Source organism: Notechis scutatus, chromosome 1 (genome assembly GCF_049901735.1).
Source record: "Notechis scutatus isolate UNSWTSFEM ecotype Mainland chromosome 1, rNotScu1.2, whole genome shotgun sequence".
Classification (NCBI taxonomy): Eukaryota; Metazoa; Chordata; class Lepidosauria; order Squamata; family Elapidae; genus Notechis; species Notechis scutatus.
In genome coordinates, this window is record NC_142009.1 from 322765914 (window position 1) to 322789806 (window position 23893).

The window sequence follows — 23893 nt, forward strand, 5'->3', positions numbered from 1 at the left end:
GAATTGTGTCCAATTTTAGAACTTTTACTGTGGTTGTTAAATGAATCACTGTGGTCATTAAGCCAACCCAGCTTCCTCCATTGCCTATTTGTTGGAAGCCCCCTGGGAAGGTTGCAAATGGTGATCATGTGACCTCGGACACCAGTCCTTGCACCTGCGGTCATTGCAGTGTCCCTGTGGTCATGTGACCAAAATTCAGGCGTTTTGGCAACTGGCATGTATTTACAACAGTTGTAAAGGGATTCCAGTTGCCAAAGCGCCTGAGTTTTGGTCACATGAGCACAGGGACACTGCAATGGATGTAGGTGCAAGGATTGGCCATGTCATTTTTAAAATCAGTGTCACACTGCCCCCTAGAGTTGGAAACAACTAGCACGTATGTGTAAGGGGAACCTTTACCTTTAACCATGAACAGTTATTAAACGAATGTTGCAAGTCAAGAACCACCTGTATAAAACAAATTGTTATCTTTATTTTTCCCTGGGTATTGTGAAAGAGATATTTCTAAGCATGGTCTGCAGCTGAAGTTCTTCTGTTGAGGACTGGAGCCAATAACCAAACTGGGCATTTGAGTGGAATGTCAGAATTATGCTAAAAAAACATGCAGGAATAGGACAAAGACTAAATTTGATTTAATGGTACACTTAATTAAATCTGAATTAATTAAATGCAATTAATATTACACCCCATATATTTAATAACTCTTCTCCCACTGATACACTAAACAATTCAGCAGCTCTTTTGAAGAGTTTTCTGGGAGCTTCAGCCAAGGCAGAAGTGGGAGGTGGATATACAAGGCTCCATGGCCTCACGTTATGCATCTCTAGTCAGACTTAGTGGGTGCAGAAAACATACATTTTATAAGTTTAATCTTTTCATTATCCAACAGGAGACAAGGAGAACTCCTCTTCCACTCGCAACCCCATATATAAACCCTCATCTACACCTGGCCATTTTTGAAATATTAGAAAGTGACAGTGTATTTTGTGCAAATTTTTTTATTTCCACATTTATATCACAATGTGTCCACTGAAAGGACCAATAGCAAAGTTGCTCCCTTCTGTGCCCAAGAACACAGAAGTCTAGTTACTGTACATTCACTAAGGCTGTTTTTGCAAGTCGCTTTTGTGATGGATATCCGTAAGGCAAACAATATCTAAAGGAATGGTAACAAGTATATTTCCAGCATACAAACAGGCTTCTGTCTCCCCCTTCACAGGACATTTACAAACTAGTAGCACCCTCGGTACAAGTTGGAATATTTTTTTGTTAAACAGAAAAAAATAAAACAAAAAAAATCCACCAATTTCCCCACCCCCCCTGCTTTCCCATAGAAAATCTGCAGAAAGGGGTTAACGTGCTTAGGCTGGTGGTGGTGGTGGTGGTGCTGGGAGAACTGTGAACACTTTTTTTTTTGCAGCATTTCATGGATCTGAATTGAAACTGAAACCAGACTACGCCCCGGGAGTCTGCGGAATGCTGAGCCGAAGGTGGGCCTCTCTCTCTCTCTTTCTCTCTCTGGCCCTTCCTGCACCGCAGAGCACGTATCATTGCAAGTCACATCTCCACATCAGAGGGACTTTTGAAGAGAGATATAATGCAAAGAAGAACTACCTACAGTTTTGCACAGTTCATTTTAAAATATCTCACTGCCATATTGTTTCTTTTGAAGAAAATCAAATCAAGACAAATAAATAGACTCAACTACTCTTGTGTTAAATGTTTCATTTCCACAATTACCCACCTGTACCTGCCTGACCTTGGATTCTGGCATTCACAAATAGCTGGAAACGGTTTTCACCTAGGGAAAACGAACTTTTGTTTTGCTTTGTTTCTAACAGCTGGCTTGCTAGAGTTCAGAACTCTACTTGTTGTTTTTTTAATCAAACCTTTTGTTATGCCTCCCTTTGCGATTTTGTTAGTAAACTGGTAGCAGCACTTCAAAAAAAAAAAAAAAAAAAAAAATTAACAGAAGAAACTGCCAGCGTCCAGCTCTCTGACAAACCCTCTCTTGCTTTGTGAGCCTCTTTCAGCTTGATGGGGGGGGAGGGTAGATGGGGGATGGCACAGCACCTGCCCACTTTACTAACCTGCCAGTGTAAAAAAAAAAAAAAGCATCTTAGCAAAATTGTACTCAGTCTAGGCAGACGTAAGGCAGGATGTTCAGGCGCCCCTCATCCCCATGTGGATCGAGCGATATGCATTGCGTCCAATCATACCAGTTACCCTGTGTATCATAACACCCATTCACGCCAGGCCAGTGTTGGCTGCATATCCTGTCAAGGTCATCCTGTGTCACCTCCCGTGTTACCCCAGGCAAGTCTGCAGGTTTGCTGTGTGGCGCCAGGACATGAGTTTTCCGGGCTTCTCTCCTAGTGCTTTCCTCCTGCTTTAAATATTCAGACATGAAGTAGTGAGCCCCCGGAGTCTGCACCCCTGAGGAGGACAGCAAACTACTCTGCCTGTTTAAATAGGACTGGATTATTTCATTCCGGGACAATTCTTTCCAATTCGTTTGTTCAAAGGGACTCTGCAGAGGTGGCTTCGGCTCCTGCTTATCTGTGCCTGTCCTGTGCTGCTCAGCAAGAGCAGGAAGATCCACCTGCAAAGAGTCCTTCTGTGCTAAAGTCTTGATCTCGCCCGTCATGGGGTCAAAAGTCAGTCGCCGCTCTTTTTTTAACCGTACAGGCTTGACCCCGCCTTCCATCAGCTGCCCGTCCAAGTTGACTGCGTGGTCTTTGGGCCGGTACTTTTTCTTCTTCTTGCTGTCGGACCCTGAGGCAGCACTGTCACTGTCCATCCTGGAAGCATCTGGAGACAAGTCAACCAAGGGTGCCAAAGACTCTACTGAATGGGAGCCTGCTCCACTGCCGGGAGAGGCTCCTACACTGAGCTGAAGCTGGCCCTCGGGCACTCTTGGCTGCTCCTGATCATGAAGGGATGCTTCAGGGTCCGTCTGATAAGATGCCTCCAGTCTCTTTGCTAGCGCTGGCTGCGGTGACAGCTGTACTAGAGAGGGGGGCGGTGGCGATAAGGGCACTGGGACATCCAGAAGAGGGGGCCTTGGGCACGGGGCAAGCGTCAAATTCTTGGGGGAGTACGTGGTATGTTGCCGAGCAAATGTTTCCAGCTTGACATTCCTGGGACTGAATGAGGAGCAACGGGGACTCCTAGGTTGGTTGGCAGCAGCCTCCTCTGCTTTGTCATGCTGCTGCTGCTGCTGTAGGATGGCCGTTTTCAGCAGTAAGGACATCCCGGAAGTTTTGAAGAGTCCTGGAGAGCTGGTGTGAGGCCGCACTGCATTGATGGGGATCTTGCTGGGCTTGTCATTTTCACTCACCTCGTCCCTGTTGCCTTCTGGCCCTGGGAGAAGACTCACATCTGGAGGGCTAGGAAAGCTCTCGGGGCTTCCACCGATCCCATTGGTGGGAGGCGGAGAAGAGTTTTGTAATACTTCATAACTGGCTTTGGAAACTTTTGGCAGCGGCAGAGGAAGGCCATCCTTGGGCTCCCCTTGCCTCTTCCGGTTCCCTGGCTTTGGAGAGTGCAGCTTTTGGACATCGTTTCTATTCTTCACATCTTGAATGGGTTTAGATCCAATCACAGCCCCAGGAGACGTTTCCACTCGGCAGTTGTGAGCCCCACCGTTGGCTGATCCAGGTGGATTTGGCAATCCTCTCAGGGTGGCTTCATTCTGGGAAACAGGCTCAATCAGCTTCTGCCAATTCCGCAACAGTTTTTTGGCCCGTTTAGCAAGCTCCTCATTCTTAGTTTTCTTCCTCACGTCATTGATGAGCTTCCCCAGCCGTGTTTCCTAAAGGAAAAAAAAAAGAATTACACAAAGGTGATTATTTTAAAGGACACCTCGTCAAATATCATTAACGGAGAAACTTTTGTTCTCTCAATGGGTATGTTCTGACAAGGCCCAGAAGAGGAAAAGGAGTATAGGGCAATTCAATAGCTGACTTCTCCTATTTTTAATCACAGTCAGAAGAGGGGGGAAAGCACAATTAAGGACCAAGGAGCTTGTGAAGTAGAAAATTATCCAGGAAACTTTGATTGCATATTTTTCTAAAAAACAGTTTCTATTTTGAGAAATGGCTCCTTTTGCTAAAGTTAATGTCAATATAAATCAAATAGGCTGGCTATATTTTGATAAAATTCTAATCGATTATAGCATCAATTTGTGTTTTTCACATGATTCAAATATGCTAAAAGAAGAACATTAGAACCATTTTAATATTTTAACCACTAGTGTCATATAATGATTAAAGTGTTGGGCTGGAGTAGAGACCCAGCTTCCAATCTACCCACAACTACAGAAGGTCTCTGGGTGACTTTAAGCTAGTCACTTATTCTCAGTCCAGCCTACTTCAAAAAGCTACCATATCATTATGGGGAAAAAATAGAAAGAGCTATTACTAGATACAGTGTATTATGGGCTTTAAAATCAAATAAATGTTCATCTTCCTAAAACTTCAATCAATACAAAGCCACTGTTGTATTTTCAAATATATACATTAAACCCAAATAAATATTTGGATTTATTTAAACACATTAACATTTATAACATTAATGCTGCAATAAATGCATTTTAATGTAATTATTTTAATAACTTAATAACTTATTTTAATACTACACTGAAAAAATATTTTGTGTAGCATTTGAATCAAACCTATGTTTAAGGAAGTAAAAAATCAAATTGGTAGGTAAAGCAGAACATTCTCTGGTTAATTTTTTTCCAAATCTATAATCATATCAAACATGAATATGTACACAAATCTAGTGTTGCAGAATATCCTTATAAAGACTGACCCCATCCAAATATACACTGAAATGGCAGAATAAATCAAGCTGGTACCACTGTAAGTGAATCAAAATCAACAAAGGAAATGCAATCCATTCTGCACTTAATAAGGGAGGGCAAGCAGAGAAGCATCTCAACTGCAAAGGAAATGTATAGTATCAACCAGTTATGAATTACACTCCCTCTTTCTGACTGATGCTGGTAGAGAAAGCTGTGGGTAGCTTCCATGGACTTCCACAGGCTACAGCCATAGGTGAGCAACAAGTTCAGGCAATACTCATTCTTTATGAGTCAATTTTTTTTTTTTTATCACAAGGAGAGTTTAAAATCCATGAACTGTCACAGAATATGGACACTTTATCATACATGACTTCATCCAGTTCACTAGGGCTCAAAGTGACCTATTTGGAAATGTTCACAAAAATTAACTGCAAAAGCTTGATGTGAATCTGCCCTTGCTTGTTGCATTTCCTTTAAATGACCCTTATCAAGTCCCATTTAGTTAAGACAATAACTTTGCCCAAAATATGTCAGGTAAAAGACTTAAATGTCTGTCTGACCGAATCTTCTTAGCAGGCAAGAAGTGAAAGCAGTGCTTTATTTTTGTGAGGCTGTATGCTTAAATTATGCTTATTATTCTTAGTCTTCTTTATATTATTATTTCTACTTGTTTTCATGCATTTGCTTACATTTAGACTGGGGAGTTTCCAAAGCCTTGAATAATTAAAAGTATTTACAGTATGTTCCAAGCATATCCTGAGAAGTTCCTAGCACATTTGTCTGGCTTAAAAGACTCACATCTTTATCAACCACAATAATTCACTGCTTGGGTGTTCTTCTCTCCTTTAATCAAAAGATAGAGAGGAAGGTGGGGAAAAAAGCCATGCAATCAAAAAAAGTCAGTTCTGCTTTATTCGATATGGCATATACATATCCCTAGTTGGCAGACATTACAAAATTCTGAAACTGAAAAAAAGTAAACACATATTAAAAAAAGGTTTACGGGAATTACAAGAAATAGTAGTTAAAATCTGCGCATGCTGAGCTTGTCTTCTTGTCAAAAAAAAAAGAGAATCTAAAAATGCAATTATTTCAAGAAAGAGGTGACACCACTATAATTCTTGGATGAACAACTTCCTCTACCCTACCATGGTGGAGGTGACGTTATGGGTGATTACAGAATGTTCAGTCAAAATAGAGATTGGGAATATGAAGTTGTACGTTTGCTGGGACACATAGAGCTTCTTTGGCCTTCAGAGACAGACCAGTAAAATCCTGTTGTTTGCTGCTTTTCTTAACTACAGTGTCAAAACAGTGAGAGCACATTTCTCTAAATCACAAAGTATTATCAAGCCTAAGTTGAATGTATGTAAGCATTCAGACTGGAATAAGCTAGGTCCATGATGGCGAACCTATGGCATGCGTGCCACAGGTGGCATGCAAAGCCATTTGTGTGGGCACGTGAGCCCCAGCCAAACTTACCTGCACTGCATATGCACGTGCCTCCCAGCTGATTTTTGGCCTGTTTGAGGCCGTTTTCGCCCTCCCAGGGGCTCGAGAGAAGCCTCTGCAGCCTTTGGAGGCCAAAAAACAGGCCTTTCGGAAATACTAGAAGTGCCAAAACGGGCCTGTTTTTCAGCCTCCAAAGGCTGAAGAGGCTTCCCTCAAGCCCCTGGGAGGGCAAAAATGGCCTCAAACAGGCCGAAAATGAGCTGGGAGGCGCGCACATGCCCAGTGCAGGTAAAGGGGGGTTGCGCGCATGTGCACGGTGGGCGGGGCACATTGCATTGTGGGTGCTGGCACACACACACACTTTTGTCACACCACAACAAAAAGGTTTGCCATCACTGAGCTAGGTGATACATATAACTCCTCCTACAACTTTAAATACCATGCCATTTTCTAGAATTCTATTACTTTTTTCTTATCGAGAAAAAAATACTTGCTGTAGGAACAAACCTCAAGTGCCTCTTTGGTGATGGGGTATTTCTCCAAGCTGGAGATCACTTCCAGTACTGCCACCATGTTATGTATCTGTGGGGAAAAATGAACAGAAAGTAAATATCCTTTCAGAGAAAAGCTTATGTTTTAGCTACACCATGTTACATCACACTGGACAGTAGAGCTGCCTATATTAGGAGACTCCCTGGAATTCCCTAAATGAGAATTGAAATAATTAAAGCATGCAGTGTCAAAAGATGGGACCTTTTTTGCTGAAAATATATTTGCCTGGAATCCTTTTTTTCTACTTGGGGTTACCTACTTTTTTTTAATGGTAAGTGAAAACATTTCTAATTCTCTGGGTTTCTTAGGTATCATCCTGTAGACACACAACTTAAATATATTGTTTCCAGATATTGCATCTCATTTTATTCTGATACTCTAATTTTTATTATTGTCAGAATTGGGGTTTTATTCTCAAACTCAGTTATATAAAGAAGTTTAATTATTCTACATGAAGAATGGCTTGAAGGGGTGTCCAATAAATAAAACACATAGCTAGATTTGCCATAAATAAGATGTTCTTGGTTCATAGCATTGGCTCCAAAAATTAAGGTATAGTGATTATTATGATCATTTCCCTGGATATACCAGGTGCCATGACACCAGCTCAGTGACCTACGTTATGAAGTTGTACCTTAACTTTTCATACCATTATCATGTTCATACACACATATCTAACTAAACATGTTTCCACTATTTTTATCTTCTTCCGTCATGACATGCAACACAAATCTGCAGTGGATACACTTCCAACTAATAGTAGCAACCCCCAGTAGGAGTGAAGCACTCAATTGGAGCATTCTTTTAAAATGGGTGTTTTTCAACTATTCTGCCCCTTACTATATAAAACATTTATGAAAAAGACCACTAAGGAAGAGAGTATTGTGAAGTTACCAACAGAAAAAGTAAATTAAATTAATTAATAATCTATGGCTGGCAAAAGCGAGGCACTTTTATTAAGATCAACTAAAAAGACCCAAGTTCACCAGAAACTCACATTTTTTTATAAATAATTCTACTACTATAGTACATAAAGATTGGAGCTACACCTTGGAGATTGTATATAGCCAACCTAGTGCACAGTAAAGAAAATTGTACATAGCCAACCTAGTGCACAGTAAAGAAAACCATACGATTCTTTTAGATTAACCAAACTTTGCTTACAAAGTATGCCTACAGAAAGGAATACTACCCGAAAGGAGAAAGGTTCTACTGTACGTGGCACTAAGGCAGAAAACATAAATGAGAATCTAAGTATACTACTTTTTTAAAAATCACCTTTAAACTCTGGTTTAAAATTTTAAAAGGAGAAATTATCTGCTGAGAATAAGACTAAATAGGAAAAGACAAAGAAATAAATGTGTTTTAACACAATTATTCTGCTTTTTTTAGTGAGGCTGGGGTCATCTCAATCCACCAGAAAAGAGCTGCAAGATATCACCTCAAACTGCTTGGAGGCAGAGATTACCACACGGGGACAAAAGGTGTGTCTAGACCAGGGGTGCCAAACTCAGTTTCACTGAGGGCCGCATCAGGGTTCTGTTTGACCCGGGTGTGTGTGTGTGTGGGGTTGGGGAGGACATGGCCAGGGTAGGCACAGCCAGTTTCACGTTATTCATCAAGGCTCTGTTTTCGACTGCGATGGCCTCCTGCAACCCTCTGCCAACAAAAATGGAGCTCCATTTTCCCTGGCAGAGGCACTGCAGGCTCGTCCTTCGCTGTTTCCAGGGCGGGCCCACAGGCCAAATCTAAGCACCCTGAAGGCCGGATCCAGCCCGCAGGCCTTAAGTTTGACACCCCTGGTTTAGACAGACTTTCTACAATACTAAAATTACATTAACCTATCTCCAAAAAAAGTTTTAATGCCTGTAAAAAGACAACAAATGAAAATCAATACAGCATTTAAGGTATTCTCAGCAGACGACTGAGAAGCTCAGGTATACAGTTACTCAACTTAGGACCACAATTGAGCCCAAAATTTCTATTGTTAACTAAGATATTGGTTAAGTGAGTTTTGCCCCATTTTATGACCTTTCTTGCCACAGATGTAAAGTGTAAGTACAGCTTTTAAGTTAGTAACAAGGTTTTTGGCTTCTTCATTGAGTCCGCTTGTCAGAAGGTTGCAAAACCTGAACCCAGGACGCTGCAACCCTCATAAATATGTTTCAGTTGCCAAGCGTCTAAAGTTTGATCATATGACCATGGGGAATGTTGCTATGGTTGTAAGTGCAAAAAGTGGTCATAAGTCACTTTTTTCAGTGCCACTGTAACTTTGCATGATCACTAAATGATTTATTGTAAGTTGAGGACTAGCCATAGTTCTGTTTTTACCATGAAAGCTGATTGAGTGACTTTGGCCTGTCACTCTCAATCCAGCCAACTCATAGGGGTATTGTCATAAGGAAAAGAATCTGGAGGGAGCACTATGTATGCTCTACATTTATGGAAATAGTCACTTTAAATCAGGGTAAAGATACATGGCATGTAAACAGTCCTCTTGAAGAAGAGCCAATTGACACTCGCAGGCTTTCCTTAAGCTTTCATTCTGAGGAACAGTGTAACATAAATTAAAACAAGTCAATAAACAGTCATAGGTTTCAAAGAAAAAACAAAGGCATAACTTCCAGATGTATCTTAAGAATACATACATCTGGTAAAGCGTATATTATCCTTCAAACATTTGAAAAACAAGTCACATACTTAAAATAAGAAATCAAAACGTACATAAACATGCAAATACATTCAGACTTTCTGGAGAGAAAGAAAGCTTAAGGGAAGCCTGCAGGAGTCAGTTGGCTCTTCTACAACAGGGCTGTTTACATGCCATGTATCTTTACCCTGATATAAAGTGACTATTTCCATAAATGTAGAGCGCAGTACAGAAAAGTACATCTTTTACTTACTTACAGTGATACAAAAGAACTCATAAACACAGTCTCTCTACTTATGGCAACTGAAGGAACAACTGCCAAAGAAGAGTGAGCGCCTGATTTGAAATATGGCAAATGATAAACTTCCAAGAATTCTTAACAAAGGCCAGCACAGTGATTTTAGTTCATCTTAATATAATTGTCAGTATAAAAGTTCTGAATCTTATGCGTAACAAATTTTGAGAAAAATTTGTTTCCTTGGCTCTTGTATACCTTGGCTCTTGTATACCTGGGATGTTTCCATGTACATAAACATAATTTTATGCACTTTCCATTAGGCCTCATTTTTTTCTCCAATGCAAAATAAGCAAATGTATATATCAGATGAGTATTTTACAACAGTTACTGTACTTACTCTTTAAGCTACTGCACTGTCAAACAAAATGTTTTAAGTAAAAGATAACATTTTTTATTTTCCTACAAAGTATAACAAATAAAAATATGCTCATTATAAACTCATTATAATGAGTTTATATTGAATAAGAAGTCCTAAGATTCAGGTATAACTAGGCCTTGCTTAAATAATATCCACCTCACCCCTAAAAAACAGGGTTATAAGAGCAGCAAGAAAGGAATAGTTGTAGAAAATACAGGCTGGGTATGGAGGAATAAGGAGAGACTGGGTATGGAGGAATAAGGAGATGCTGCAAGCTGAAGCAATAAATAATTTTATAAATTTCAAGGAGTACAGCTCAGGACCCTGCTCTACAAATGTATTGGGGCTGGGAGAACTGGAACAAAAATGTAATAAAATTTCCCTGCTCAGACCCATACAATATATTGTACATGGAAGATTAGGGACAATACACAAAACCAAAGCAAGGAAAGGAAAAGAAAAGGTGCTCTTATAATACATAGATGCTCTGAGAAAGAGGTAAGATTAAGTACTTCAAGACGCCCTTAAAACAGAAAATATTAGCCCAAACTATCACAAGCCACCCTCCTCAGCCCCAGCAAATAAATACCAAATTCTTGCTCATTGTCTAGCTCTGAGCCATACTACACAAGTTATGCTATTCTGAAGAAGCAAAAAAGGGGAGAGGAAAATGGTGTCAGAAAAGAAAACATTATTTATTTGGGTAACTGGGGGGAAAGAGAATGAGAGTACAGCAAAGGACTAAAAATAAGCTTCAGGCAGCAATATTGGGCATTATAGAATACAGATTATAAAAGATCCAAAGAGATGGCAGAAAGGGACTACAGACAAGAAGCTTGGCCAACCCTTTTCTTGCAGTACCTACCTTTTAGCAAAATATGGGAGGAGGGAGAGGGTGAATTGCTCCAGTAGCCATGCACATGGAGGAACAGAGAGAGAGAAGCCAAGGAAACAAGAGGGTAGGGATTTTAGACTTAAAGCCTTCCTGCCACCTCCCTGTCAGAAATATTTCTTTAGATAAAGAGACCTATAGGCAGACTCTCTCTTTCTCTCTCAGACCCTCACAGATACATGCACACCTAACGACAGGACTCCTGCCCCTAAGCAAGGATAAAAGATGGTTCTCATTTCTCCCTAATCCTTGACCAAGACTTCTACAGCCGGGTGCCCTACACATGTGGTGGACTACAATCCACCATATTTAAGTCAGCATGGTTAATGTCATCTGGGACTAACAGGGACTGTGGAGTCACAGAAAAACAGACCAAGTACTTTGAAACAAGCTGCCCATTCCCTGCACGTATCACGCTTTACTCACATTGCTGTTGGGGTCGATGGCCTGCAGCAGCCGGTCCCTGATCTGCTGCGGGGACGGTCCCGGAGCCGCTGTCATTGCCTCCCTGGGGGAGGAAGAGCCCCGGGCCCAGCAGATTGGGGGCGAGAGGAGGCCCCACCGTCCTCCCCTCCTCCCTCCCTCTCTTTCTCACTCGCCGGCCTCGCCGCGGGGCAACTGGAGCCGCATGTTCCGCCGGGCTCAAGCGCCCCACCAGTCAGGGGGAGGGAGGCTATCACAAGTGCTCGAGAAGAACGGGAGGAAAATAGCCTCGTTCGACTCGTCCTAGACCCACTGGGGTCGCCGCTCTGCTCCGCTCGGCTCCACTGAGGAGACGGAGGAGGAGGCCGAGCTCAACTGTGGGCAGGAGCCAGCCCCGCGCAGTGCATCCTGGGACACGCCCGACGCTGACGGCGCTCGACGCACAGACGCAGAACGTCGCGTCTGTGACGTCACGACGCAGGGCGTCGAGTACTCCCGCCAAGAGCATTGAGTTGCTTGGGTGGGGGAGCCGCGGGGTGGGGGGAGGAAGGGTGAGAAATCGGCATTCTGTTCGTTCAGTGCGTTTCTGCGATAGGCACTCGCGGGCGGGAAAAGTCGGAGCCACCCGCGCCTGCGCAGAAGATCCCGCGGAGGTGGCTGGAGAGGGGTAGCGGGAGCCGGTTTGAGGCGACGGTGGGAGGCTTTAGAAACGGCAGAAAGGCGGGAAAAGCGCCACTTCTGTCACTCGCGCTGGTTGACCAGATAGTTCTGATTATTTTAATTATACCCCATTTGCAAAGTACGAACATATTTTTCTATCTTCGCGCTTCATACTCGTTATGTCAGATCTATTTCATCTTGCTAGTAATCAAACCGACCCTCTATTTACAAACTGGTAACAAATGATACTTCTGGAGGGGTAAAACGGGCGTCTCTTGTGAGGGGCGGCTATGTAATTTGATCATTATTTAGCCCTATTAATAAAGTGATTTCTCGCGCGATCATCTTGGAAGGTGGAGAGTTTTCTCTCTCAAGATCTTTTTTCCCTTTAGTGGACACCATTACCACCGAAGACCGAAGACTACAATTCCCAACGGGCATCCAAGTTTGAATGCAGCTGTCACTTTAATACGTTTTTCTGCTCCAGCACAGCTACTCAGGCGCACGTGTCTGATCAACACAATTTTCCCAAGTAATGGAAGCAGACAGGTTAATTGAGCAAAAAGATAACCAAAATGATCTTGTAGTCCTTGATTCTGAATAATCTTCCATTATGGAAAAGAGAAAATAGGTGAAAAGGGTCAAACAATGAGCTATGGAGAAAAGAAGCACTTTCATATTTCTTCCAGGTTACACATACAACTCTTATTTTTTGTAACTTAAAGGCATTGGGCATTGATCAACTGATTTTCTTCCATTTTGTGTTGGATTATTGCTACTATCTGGAAAAGAGTTTGGGGGAAGAATCTAATATGGCAGTTCTTGATCATTGAAATTCATGCACTGACTCCTGGTACTTTTATCCATCAGTCATTATTTTAATCTTCTGGATTTGGGCACCTCATTGTTTCAGCCAGGGGTGGGATTCAACCGGTGTTACTACTGGTTTGGTGATTACATTTTGCTGTGCGCGCGTAGAAAACCATAAGCTGTGTCGCCCAGAAACTGAAGAATGCTGCATGCAGGGGCGCAGCGTATGAAAAGCCTTTTTTCCTGCTTTTTCAACCTCAGCTGTGCCATGCAAAGCAGCTGAGGTTGAAAAAGCAGGAAATAAAGGACAGGTAAGAGCCCAGGTGGGTGGGTGGGCCAAATAGCAGCAAACACAGAACCAGTTTGGTGTCTGCTGCTCTTCAGAGCTACCGGTTCTATAGAGCCGGGCAGAACCAGTAGCATGCCACCCCTGGTTTCAGCCCATCCTCATTTGCCATTCCATATTTATGCACCTCTGCATTTAAAAGGATTGTATATAGCATTAAACTGAGTGATATATGTATCCATAACTATGTTTTTACTTATACCTATTACCTTGTAAGCAATTGACAAAACAAATAAAACAAATAAATATAGTTCATTAAGCTTATTACACATCACAATCACCAGAAATGTCATTTGCTAGGCAACTGTAAACAGTTTACATTCTACTCAAAAATGGATGCTCTCTGTTTTAGTTATCTGTTGACTTCAATATATTTGAATACCCTTTCAACAGAGCATTTACCCTCATCATTCAGATAATTAATAGATTTCCCAAAATATAGACATGTGCCATAACAATCTCTCTGTAATTCACCATTAGACTGTTTTGTTCTCTATGTAATGAACCCAATATGATAAAAAGTAAAATGTGGGCTTATTTGGAATACATTGTACAGGTAGTTCTCAACTTAATTAAAACCACAACTGAGCCCCAAATTTATGTTGCTAAGTGAAACATTTGTTAAGTGAATTTTGCCCCTTTTTATGACTTCTTGCCATAATTCTTAAGTAAATCATTGCAATTGTTAAGTTAGTAACACAATTGTTAAATGAATTTGGCTCCCCCATTGATTTTGCTTATCAAAAGGTCATCACATGACGCTGGGAAACTGGAACTGTCATGAGTCAGTTGCCAAACATCTGAATTTTGATCATGTGACCATGGAGATGCTGCAACGGTCATGTGAAAAATGGTCATAAGTCACTTTTTTCAGTTTCATAACTTTGAATGGTCACTAAATGCAGGACCAATCTGGATCATTCACCAGCACTAGAGTCAGGATTGGGACCGACCCAGATTAGATCCTGCAACATTATTCTGGGATATGTATATTCACCTTCATTTGGCCACTAAATGAACTGTTGTAAGTTGAGGACTACTTGTATTATCTCATTTTTGAAGTAGTCCTAGAAACCCTTATAAAATACAGTCAGTCTTGGATTTTGCCCAAAGTCCAGTCCTCAAAGTATGTTAAAAAACACAGTAATTTAATGGAATAACAAAGAAGTTCTAATACAAGTCACCAAAACTTGCTTTTCTTTCTCCGTCTCTATTAAGACGGTACTAATCAAGCATATATGTGTTTATGTGAGTATTTATAAACGTATTTCAGGAAGGCATTATTTTCTGTATCGTTCTAATTTTAGTATATGTGCTGCCGAAGCGAGCACAGGAAGGCATTATTTTTTAATGCTTATTCCCAAGAAAACTTGGTAAATAATCATAAAATACCAACAAAAGTAAACATTCTATTTCTGTACTCAAGAAATGTTGTTTTGTGAAAGCAAAATGTGGAACATATTCGGATTATTAGAAACAAAGGAATAGGCCTCTTAAGAGAACAATATAGAGAGAATGCAAACAGATTTGTATTAGATACTGAGAATATAAACTTGTTGAAATCATACAGAATAAAAAGACTGAGAAAAGTCATTGCTATGACAGTATATGGCAGATTGGCCATCAGGATGTAAAATGTAGATAGTACTTTCATAATGCAAATTAGAATGCTTTCACAGACAACTCAGAATTAATGGGAAATTTCAATCTGTTAAAACATCTGACTTCCCTAGCTGGCAACTGCATCTGAAAAGTTCAAGACTGATATGTTGTCTTTCTGCTTAGGAGTGGCACTCCAAACATCAGTCTTACAGAAAGAATTGATGAAGTCCAAAAGGCAGAAATGTTACAAGTAAATTGAGGTGTTGTCTTAAAATTAGTAATGGGGGGTATAAAACTCATGTGTAATGCACTATGTAGAAAATTTGGAAAGGTCAGTAAAGTTTGAGCAGAAATTCTGAACGAATTAAGAGCTGAGGGACGGAAGAGCTTATAAATTGAAATATTTATAGCATTAGACTTATATATTTATTTATTTATTTTATTTATTTATTTGATTTGCCAATTGTTTACAAGATAATAAGTATAAGTGTATACATAGTTGTGAATACATGAAATGGGTACATATAAGAAAAATAAAAGAAGAGTAAGAGAAACAATAGGACAGGGACGGTAGGCACGTTGGTGCGCTTATGCACGCCCCCTACAGACCTCTTAGGAAAGGGGTGAGGTCAATAGTAGACAGTCTAAGGTTAAAGTTTTTGGGGTTTGGGGAAGAAACTACAGAGTCGGGTAGAGTATTCCAGACATTGACCACTCTATTGCTGAAGTCGTATTTCCTGCAATCAAGTTTGGTCCGGTTTACTTTGAGTTTGTATCTATTGTGTGCTCTTGTGTTGTTATGGTTGAAGCTGAAGTATTCACTGACAGGTAGGACATTGCAATGTATGATTTTATATACCATGCTTAAGTCAGACCGAAGACGGCGTAATTCAAGGTTTCCTAGTTCTAGAATTTCAAGTCTGGTGGCATAAGGTATTCTACAACGAGTAGAGGAGTGGAGAACTCTTCTTGTGAAATATTCTGGACTTTCTCAATTGTGCTAATATCAGATACGTAATGTGGGTTCCAGACTGATGAACTGTATTCGAGTATTGGTCTAGCAAATGTTTTGTATGCTCTGGTTAGTAGTGTGATATTACCAGAGAAAAAGCTACGTAGGATTAGGTTAACAACTCTTAATGCCTTTTTGGCTATGTAGTTGCAGTGGGCTCTAGCACTTAGATCATTAGAGGTGAGTATTCCAAGGTCCTTTACAGAGCTTGGGTCATCAACAAGTTCTTGACTATTCAGCTTGTATTTTATTTTCTGATTTTTTTTGCCAATATGTAAGATAGAGCATTTATTTGTTGAGATTTGAAGTTGCCATTTGTTTGACCATTCTGATACATAGTCAAGATTTTTTTGTAGGGTAGCAGTATTGTCTGTGGTATTGAACAGCTTTACATCATCAGCGAAGAGAACGCAATTGCTCTTGATATGATCACAGAGGTCGTTTATGTAGAGTATGAAGAGAGTTGGTCCTAGAACACTGCCTTGGGGGACACCACTATTGACAGGTACTGGATTTGATAGGACGCTCCCGATTTTGACCATTTGTTGTCTGTTTGCCAGGAATGCTTCTATCCAGTTATTCAGTTGTCCAGAGATACCATAGGATTTTATTTTTAGGAGTAGTTTGTCGTGTACCACTGAATCAAAGGCTTTACAGAAGTCTATGTAGATTGCGTCTATTGCTTTGCCCTGGTCGAGTTGTGTCGTCCATATGTTTTTGCAGTGTAAGAGTTGTAGATTACAGGATAGTTTTTTTCTGAAACCAAATTGTTTATTGGAGAGTAGGTTATTTGTCTCTAAGTGGAGGATGATGGATTGGTTAATAATAGATTCCATGACTTTATAGGTGATGCAGCATAAGGAGATTGGCCTGCAATTTTCAACTAGGCTTGGGTCTCCCTTTTTGAAGATGGGGATGACTGTGGCTTTACAGTCATATACAGTCATTTACAGTCATATACTGCTTTACAGTGCTTTATAGCCCTCTCTAAGTGGTTTACAGAGTCAGCATATTGCCCCCAAGAATCTGGGTCCCCATTTTGGAAGGATGGAAGGCTGAGTCAAGCTTGAGCCTGGTGAGATCTGAACTGCCAAATTGCAGTCAGTCAGCAGAAGTAGAGCACAGTACTGCATTCTAAGCACTGTGCAACCAGAGCTCATTAATGAATAATCACCTATTTTATCTACAGGTAGTTGTTCTCAACTTATGACCAGAATTGGGACCAGAATTTCTATTGCTAAGCAAGGCAATTAAATGAGTTGCACCCAATGTTATGAACTTTTTGCCATACTTAAGCAAATCAATGTAGTTGCTAAATAAATCAGGTGGTCATTAAATGAATCCAACTTCCCCTATTGACTTTGCCTGTCAGAAGCTGGCTGGGAAGGTTGCAAATTGTGGTGATATGACCCCAGAATGCTGCAACTTTCATACAGTAAATATATGTTAGTTGCCAACTGTCCAAATTGTGGTCACAGGACTGTGGGGATGCTGCAATGGTTATAAGTGTGAGGATCCACTATGTCAATGTTTTCAGTGTGATAGTAACTTTGAACATGTAAACAAATGATTTTAAGCTGAGGACTGCCTGTATGAAAATGAAAAATAGGAGATATCTAGATATCCAGGGTGGCTGCTTAGGAACATTTCATGATAAATATCATACAAAAGAGGAACTGAAACATTAAACAAGAGTTATTTGGGTATATCAGGTAACATTAAAAAAGTCTTTGAAAAAAGGTGGTTTCCTGGATACATCTATCCAATGTTCTTCTCAATGTGCAGAACTGACTTAACTGCCTTCTTCCAGGATTTTCCCCTAATTTCCCAGTTTATTTCAGAGTTGCAAAATTATTCATTTAGGGCCAAAAACACCTCCCATGATACTTCTTTATTAAGAAGACTCAGGTGTGTTTACTTCTACTTTCTCACTTTCCTGCTTTGATTATTTCTGGAGCTCAATCCTTGTTTATCAGCTAGGCTTTGAGCAAGGGGAATATATGAGTATGTGAATCAGTGGAGCTCACGATTCCCACAAAATATTGTTTTCATACATTGTACCTTCTAAGGTTTGACCCAGTTCAGCAAAGTTTGACTAGTCCTATTCCAATAAACCCACACTTAGCGGCACCTTATCCCAAAAGTGCTTTTGCAAAACGCAACTAGACTTCCTTCATTTTTTCCTTGAAGACATTTCGCTTTTCATCCAAGAAGCTTCTTTAGTTCTGATTCAGTGAGATGCCTTCAAGGAAAAACAAAGTTCAGTTACCTTTTGAAAAAGCACCTTTGACTTGGATGACTGAGAATCTCCATAGACATTGCCTTCTCCAATTCACAGAAATGATCTGTTGTATTGGGAACTGCCTTTTGTTGTGCCTTCATTCTGGAACCTATCCATGTGGTTCATAGACTGATATATTTCTGGGAAAAATGTTCTGTTCTTTTAGCCTCTTGATGAGTCTCACATATTCCAACTTTCATAAATATAAATGTTCATTCATACCACTACAAGGCACAAAGCTGTACATTATTACCATGCCATGGCATTATATAATAATCAGCATTATATTCTAGTGATAATATACCAGTTTTAACATAGCAATAGCTGGTCAATATATTCTGACAGTATTCCCTTAAAGTCTCCGATCCAAATACTAACCAGAACAAGATTATAATGGAAGTCATAGTATTTAAGGAAAGTAGTGAAAGGTTGAACTGTTTTGCTCCCACTTTCTACCATCTGACCAGTTACGTTAGGTAGGTAGGTGGATGGATAGATGGATAGATAGATATTCATTTTACTCTAGATAGTAGAGTTATATTCCACTTTTCCATATACCCAGTCATACATCTCTATTCCAGCCTGAGGCAGTAATGCAATGAAAATCCTTATCTAGTGCTCAAGGTTATAAGAAAATGGATGGGAAAGATAGACTGGAGTTCAGTCCCAGCAAGACTGTTACTCTTCCATATAAGATACAGGAGAGCATCATTGTCAGAGGGTGAGAAAGAGAAAAAGAGAAACAGTTCATCGCCAACTAACTTGACATTTAGTTTTAATGTTTTTAAATAAATATCATCAAGAGACTAAAAGAATGGAAATGGGCTGGTCACATAGGAAGAAGAACTGATGGCAGGTGGACCAAAGCATAGAATGGATCCCAGTTGCTAAAAGTGTCCATGAAAGAGATCTAAAATAAGATGGATCAATGACATCAAGTATTGCAACCCCAATTGGCAAAAAAACAACACCCTCAGGACCATATTGGTTGAAAACATATGAAAGAGGCCTTCATCCTGCAGTGAATAGACAAGGGTTAGAATGATGATGATATGAAGTAAGTAAATTATACTTATTCCTGTTGTACAGTAGCCTGTTTAACAAATTAATAGATTTACATGCAGAGTGTTTTACAACTCCTTAACTATCTTGCCTGCTTGCTTGCTCCCTCCCTCCCTTATCTCATGCCGTTGCTACTTAACAAATTTGGTTAATCTAACTCTGCTAAACAGTATAGTAGTTTCACTTTCAAGTTGCTTTTAACCTAGAGACGTGACGAAAAAGTGGGAATAACTTTCATGAACTTCTTACTGTAGAAATCCACCATGCTGATCAAGCTTTTCCTTACTGACCTCTGGTCTGTTTTTTGTAAATGGAGCCTATCCTTTTCAGCAATCTGTTCTGAAAATCTTTCTCTCACAATCTTGCTTGCCCCTAATTAGAGTTCTATTGCACATTCCTCCTTGCTTCAGGGATCCTCTCTGAACGTGATGCCTGCTTTTTCCAGCAGCTTCAGTCCTAGCCACCTGAATTCATACATTGTCTCCAGTCCACACTGCACAAACAGTATCAGAACTTCCCTCATTGCTTAACAAATCTGCTATTACAGGTAGAGGTAGTCCTTGACTTACCATCATTCATTTAGTGATCGTTCAAAGTTACAACAGCACTGAAAAAAGTGACATGACCATTGCAACATCCCCATGGACAAGTGATCAAAATTTGGGCGCAATGTGATTGGCATGTACTTATGACATTTACAACCTTCCCAACTGGCTTCCAATAAGCAAAATCAATGGGGAAAGCCAGATTCATTTAATAACCACATGATTCACTTAACTACAGTGTAAATAAGGTCATAAAACAGGACACAACTCACTGTCTTGTTGAACAATGGAAATTTTGGGTTCAACTGTAATGGTAAGTAGCTGTACACAAAATGAAGACTGCTTGCTCACAAATGTCTTAAGCAGGCATGACGTTTCTAAGTGTCTACATGATACTTTGCATGGAGTTTGAAATAAAAATCTTAACCTTGGGATCAAATTGCAACTGCCATCTCAATTAAGGCAACACACTGTTCCAGAGAGCAAGAAGGTTTTGTTTCTCAACAATAGCACCCATCCATGAAAAATCCTCCCCCCAGAAATTCAGTTTGCTCCATCACCTTTAGGAAACTGTGTTATGCAGAAGTAAACTCTATTGTTATTTCTCTGGTTATAATAATTTATTAAAAGCACATGGATGATTAGAGTTGTTATACAGAAGGCAGAACAGAATTTTTGTACTTCCAGACTGACTCTTTTTGAAAAAAAGTTGGCAGCTTATTTCAGAATTCAGCTAATCAGTTATCATTTAAGGGCAGCGTCAGCTATATAACTCATCTGTAAAAGGCAGATGGAGTTTATGAGAGATCTCTCAGAAATAAATCTACTGTTCTTATTTACCTTATGATGAGTTTTGAGGCTCTCAAGTCAGAATTTTCCTGATAGAAAAAAGTATGCCAAAATTTAGATGACTGAATTAAAAAGTCTGGGAATGAAGTATGACCAAACTCTGCTATATATAGTAATTAATCCCCTTTTTCTATTTTATGTAGCCCTAACACAGGTAGAATTGTGGAACAATCCTTCTTATACCTTTTGTATTAAAAATGTAACTATTAACAGCATGAACCTTACATTATGTGGCGAGTTTGTGCCTATTTAGACCCCGCCCCTCCAGATTTATTTATTTAAAACATTTACCTACTCGCCTAACTTATAACCAACTCTGGGTGTTTCCCAATCATCACTATTTATTTAATATACTTAAATACTGCATCATCTATGCAGTGGACATGATTTTCCACAGATTCAGAGAGGCAATGGAGGACAGGGGCACCTGGCATGCAATGATCCATGGGATTTCAACTGTCTATTATCTTTTCTCATTAAACAAAATTTCTCCTGTAATCACTGATTGGAGTATGATGCCTTTATATCTTTCCCCTAAAATTATAACACTTAATATAATACATAACTTCCGTTTGGATTCTGCTGGGTACATTCTAAAACTACACACTGTATTTTTAAAAAAGAAAAAATTATAAATATATAATATAATTAAAACAACAATCCATACCAATTCAATTCTATCATTAATATTAATATTCATTTAAATCTTAAACATTTTACACATTACTTTTCAAATAAGTATCATACTTCTATGGGAACACTTATAAACTTTCCATAGTTACTTCCCACCCCCCACTTCACTTATATTTTATACAACATTGAGTAGTTAAAATGTTCCCATTCCTTCCTAATTCAATTCTCTCATTTATTTCATTTCATTTATTTTGTTCACAAAAGTTTCACTGAATTACACTGACTATTTTATCCCACTTTTTAATCATATGTTGTTTCCAATTTTCTAACATTATTTCTATTACAAATATAACAATACAATCTTATGTACCTTTACAGAATCCCTTTTTCAGTTAAATTTTCACCCATTATCTCTGAGTAAGTCCTGTTTCTTTACATCTTGCTCCAAACCTTTGTAACTTCTCTTCCCTTCCTTCTTCCCTTTCTTCTTCTCTCTCCCCTTTTTACCCCTGTCTCTCCACCTCCATTTCCCTCTTCTGTATTCCCCTTTTCTGTTGCTTTCCAACATTATATCCACTTTTCACATTATTTTCCCTTTTTTGGCTGTTTTTTTAAGTCTTAAATTCTCCATTCTCTTTCCCCCCTTTCCCCTTTCTTCCCCAGATAGAGTTACTTGTTCATTAAAGATGGCTTCTTCTTTGTCCCAATCTTCTTGTTGCGCAGTCTTTTCTTGTTGTTTCTTGTAGACACAGATCGCCATTTCTAAGAATTGAAAAACGGAGCCAAAGGAGCCCTTCCCTTCTTGTGTCTCTTCTTTATATTTTTTAAATTCCATTTTCAGTTCATCCAAAAGTGATCCATTGTAGAATTTTTTTAAACAACCACCCAATTGTTTTTAGTCATTCAAATATAATTTCCAGAAATCCCAAAGTCACCAAGCAATCCAAATACACACAAGCTGTTTCTTTTAACACTTTCTTCTTTTTTCACTTTCTCTTCCTGGGGTTACTATTTAGTTGCAAAGTTCCAGTTAAAATGTATCTTTTAGAAGTCTTATTAAAATTTAACTTTAGATTCTTTTGAATTCCAGGAAGACTCCTCCTTCCAAATCCTGCCCTTATTCTTTTCCTCTTCCTTCCCGCTTATAGCAAAAAAAGGATTTTTTAGTGTTCAGAAATCTTTATTGTCCCTTTGGCATTTAATTATATTTCCAGTTTAGTTACCTATTGGTGCCAAAGCGGATTTTTCCGATTTCTTATTCAGCTCTCTTCATTGTCAACGTGAGGAAGGAGAGTGAGGGAAAAAAAACTTTCCCTTTTCACTTTCATTCGCTGCTTCCGACTCTTTGGGAGCGATGTTATCTTTTATAAAATTTAAATTCCAGGGTACCTTAGTTGTTGCTTTTTATTCCGGTCAGCCAAAACTTTCACTTCTTAACTTCCTCCTGCACTTTCTTTTCCGGTTGAGTGCTTCTTTAAGGTGGCCATTTCTGACCGCCGCTCTTACCACCTTCGGGAAAGGGAGAGATGTGGCTCTCCTCGACCCTGCTGGCAACCTCCCCCGTCTTCACCACCTCTACGGAGTGGCTTAGCCCCAAAGCCAGCTGGCTCGGGGCGCTCCAGCGGCAAGCCCAGGCAGAAACCGCGCACGATCACGGATTCCTGCCTGCCGCTGAAGCCCTGCAAACCGGAAGTCCAGCTCAACTTATCTTTTTGTCTGCTCTACTTGGGAGGCTGACAACTATTACATAATTACACCAGTGGTCCCCAACCTTTTTTGTACCAGGGACCAGTTTCAAGCAGAAACACTTTTTCAAGGACCGGCGGGGGGGGGGGGGAAGAGATTCTATTTTCCATTCCCAAAACTTTGTTTACCCTACAACTAGCATTAAAGACACCTGACTGCAGTCTCTCTAGTTCTAGGTCTTGCCCAGCTGTGTAGCTACAAAATTTCATGCAGATGTTTCTCTTATCTCTGTTTGGTGAAAACAGGAATTGAATGAGGAGCATTTAGTCAGTGTGTTTTCCCTAGGAAGCTCCTGTAATCCTTCTTTAGGGATCATTCAGAGCTACGATGGACCTCTAACATCCAGCCCAGGAAGAAACTGCTTCAAAGAAGCCGGGGGGGTGGTGGCTTTTCCTGTCGCCGCACCTCCTCCAAAGCGCCCGTTCACCCCCACCCCACCCGCCCACGTGCAGTTCAATCCAGTGCTCCGTTCTGCCTGCCTTCCTACCTGCCTTCGTTTCTGGTTGTTTGGGAGCAGCTTCGGCTGAGAATAATAACTATTCGCCTCTTTTTATCAGCTGAAGCTGCTCCCAAACAACCAGAAACGAAGGCAGGCAGGCAGGCAGGCAGAACGGAGCACTGGATTGAACCGCACGCGGGCGGGCGGGGTGGGGGTGAACGGGCGCTTCGGAGGAGCTACGGCAACAGGAAAAGCCACCCTGCCGGCTCCTTTGAAGCAGTTTCGTCCTGGGCTGGTGGAGGAGCGAGAGAGCGACTGAGAGAGGAACGAGGCGGGAGGAAACCGAAGCCGCTGAGCCAGAGAGCAGGACAGGCTTTGGTTGCTTCCTCCCTCCCCTTCTTTCATTTGTGTCCTTGATCCCTGATCCCAGCAGCATTCACTGAAGGCGAAGAAAGCCACCATTTTTTAATTTTTTT

General features: G+C 40.4%; 1 protein-coding gene across 1 annotated transcript; it reads right to left on the bottom strand.

Annotated features, from left to right (window-relative positions):
- Window positions 1–990: 990 nt before the first annotated feature.
- Window positions 991–11865, bottom strand: MED26 (mediator complex subunit 26). Its single transcript, XM_026670925.2, has 3 exons — window positions 11436–11865; window positions 6767–6841; window positions 991–3814 (listed from the first exon to the last, which is right to left on the bottom strand). Exons 1-3 carry the CDS (start codon window positions 11508–11510, stop codon window positions 2135–2137), a joined length of 1830 nt encoding a protein of 609 aa, XP_026526710.2. The 5' UTR covers window positions 11511–11865; the 3' UTR covers window positions 991–2134.
- Window positions 11866–23893: the final 12028 nt, after the last annotated feature.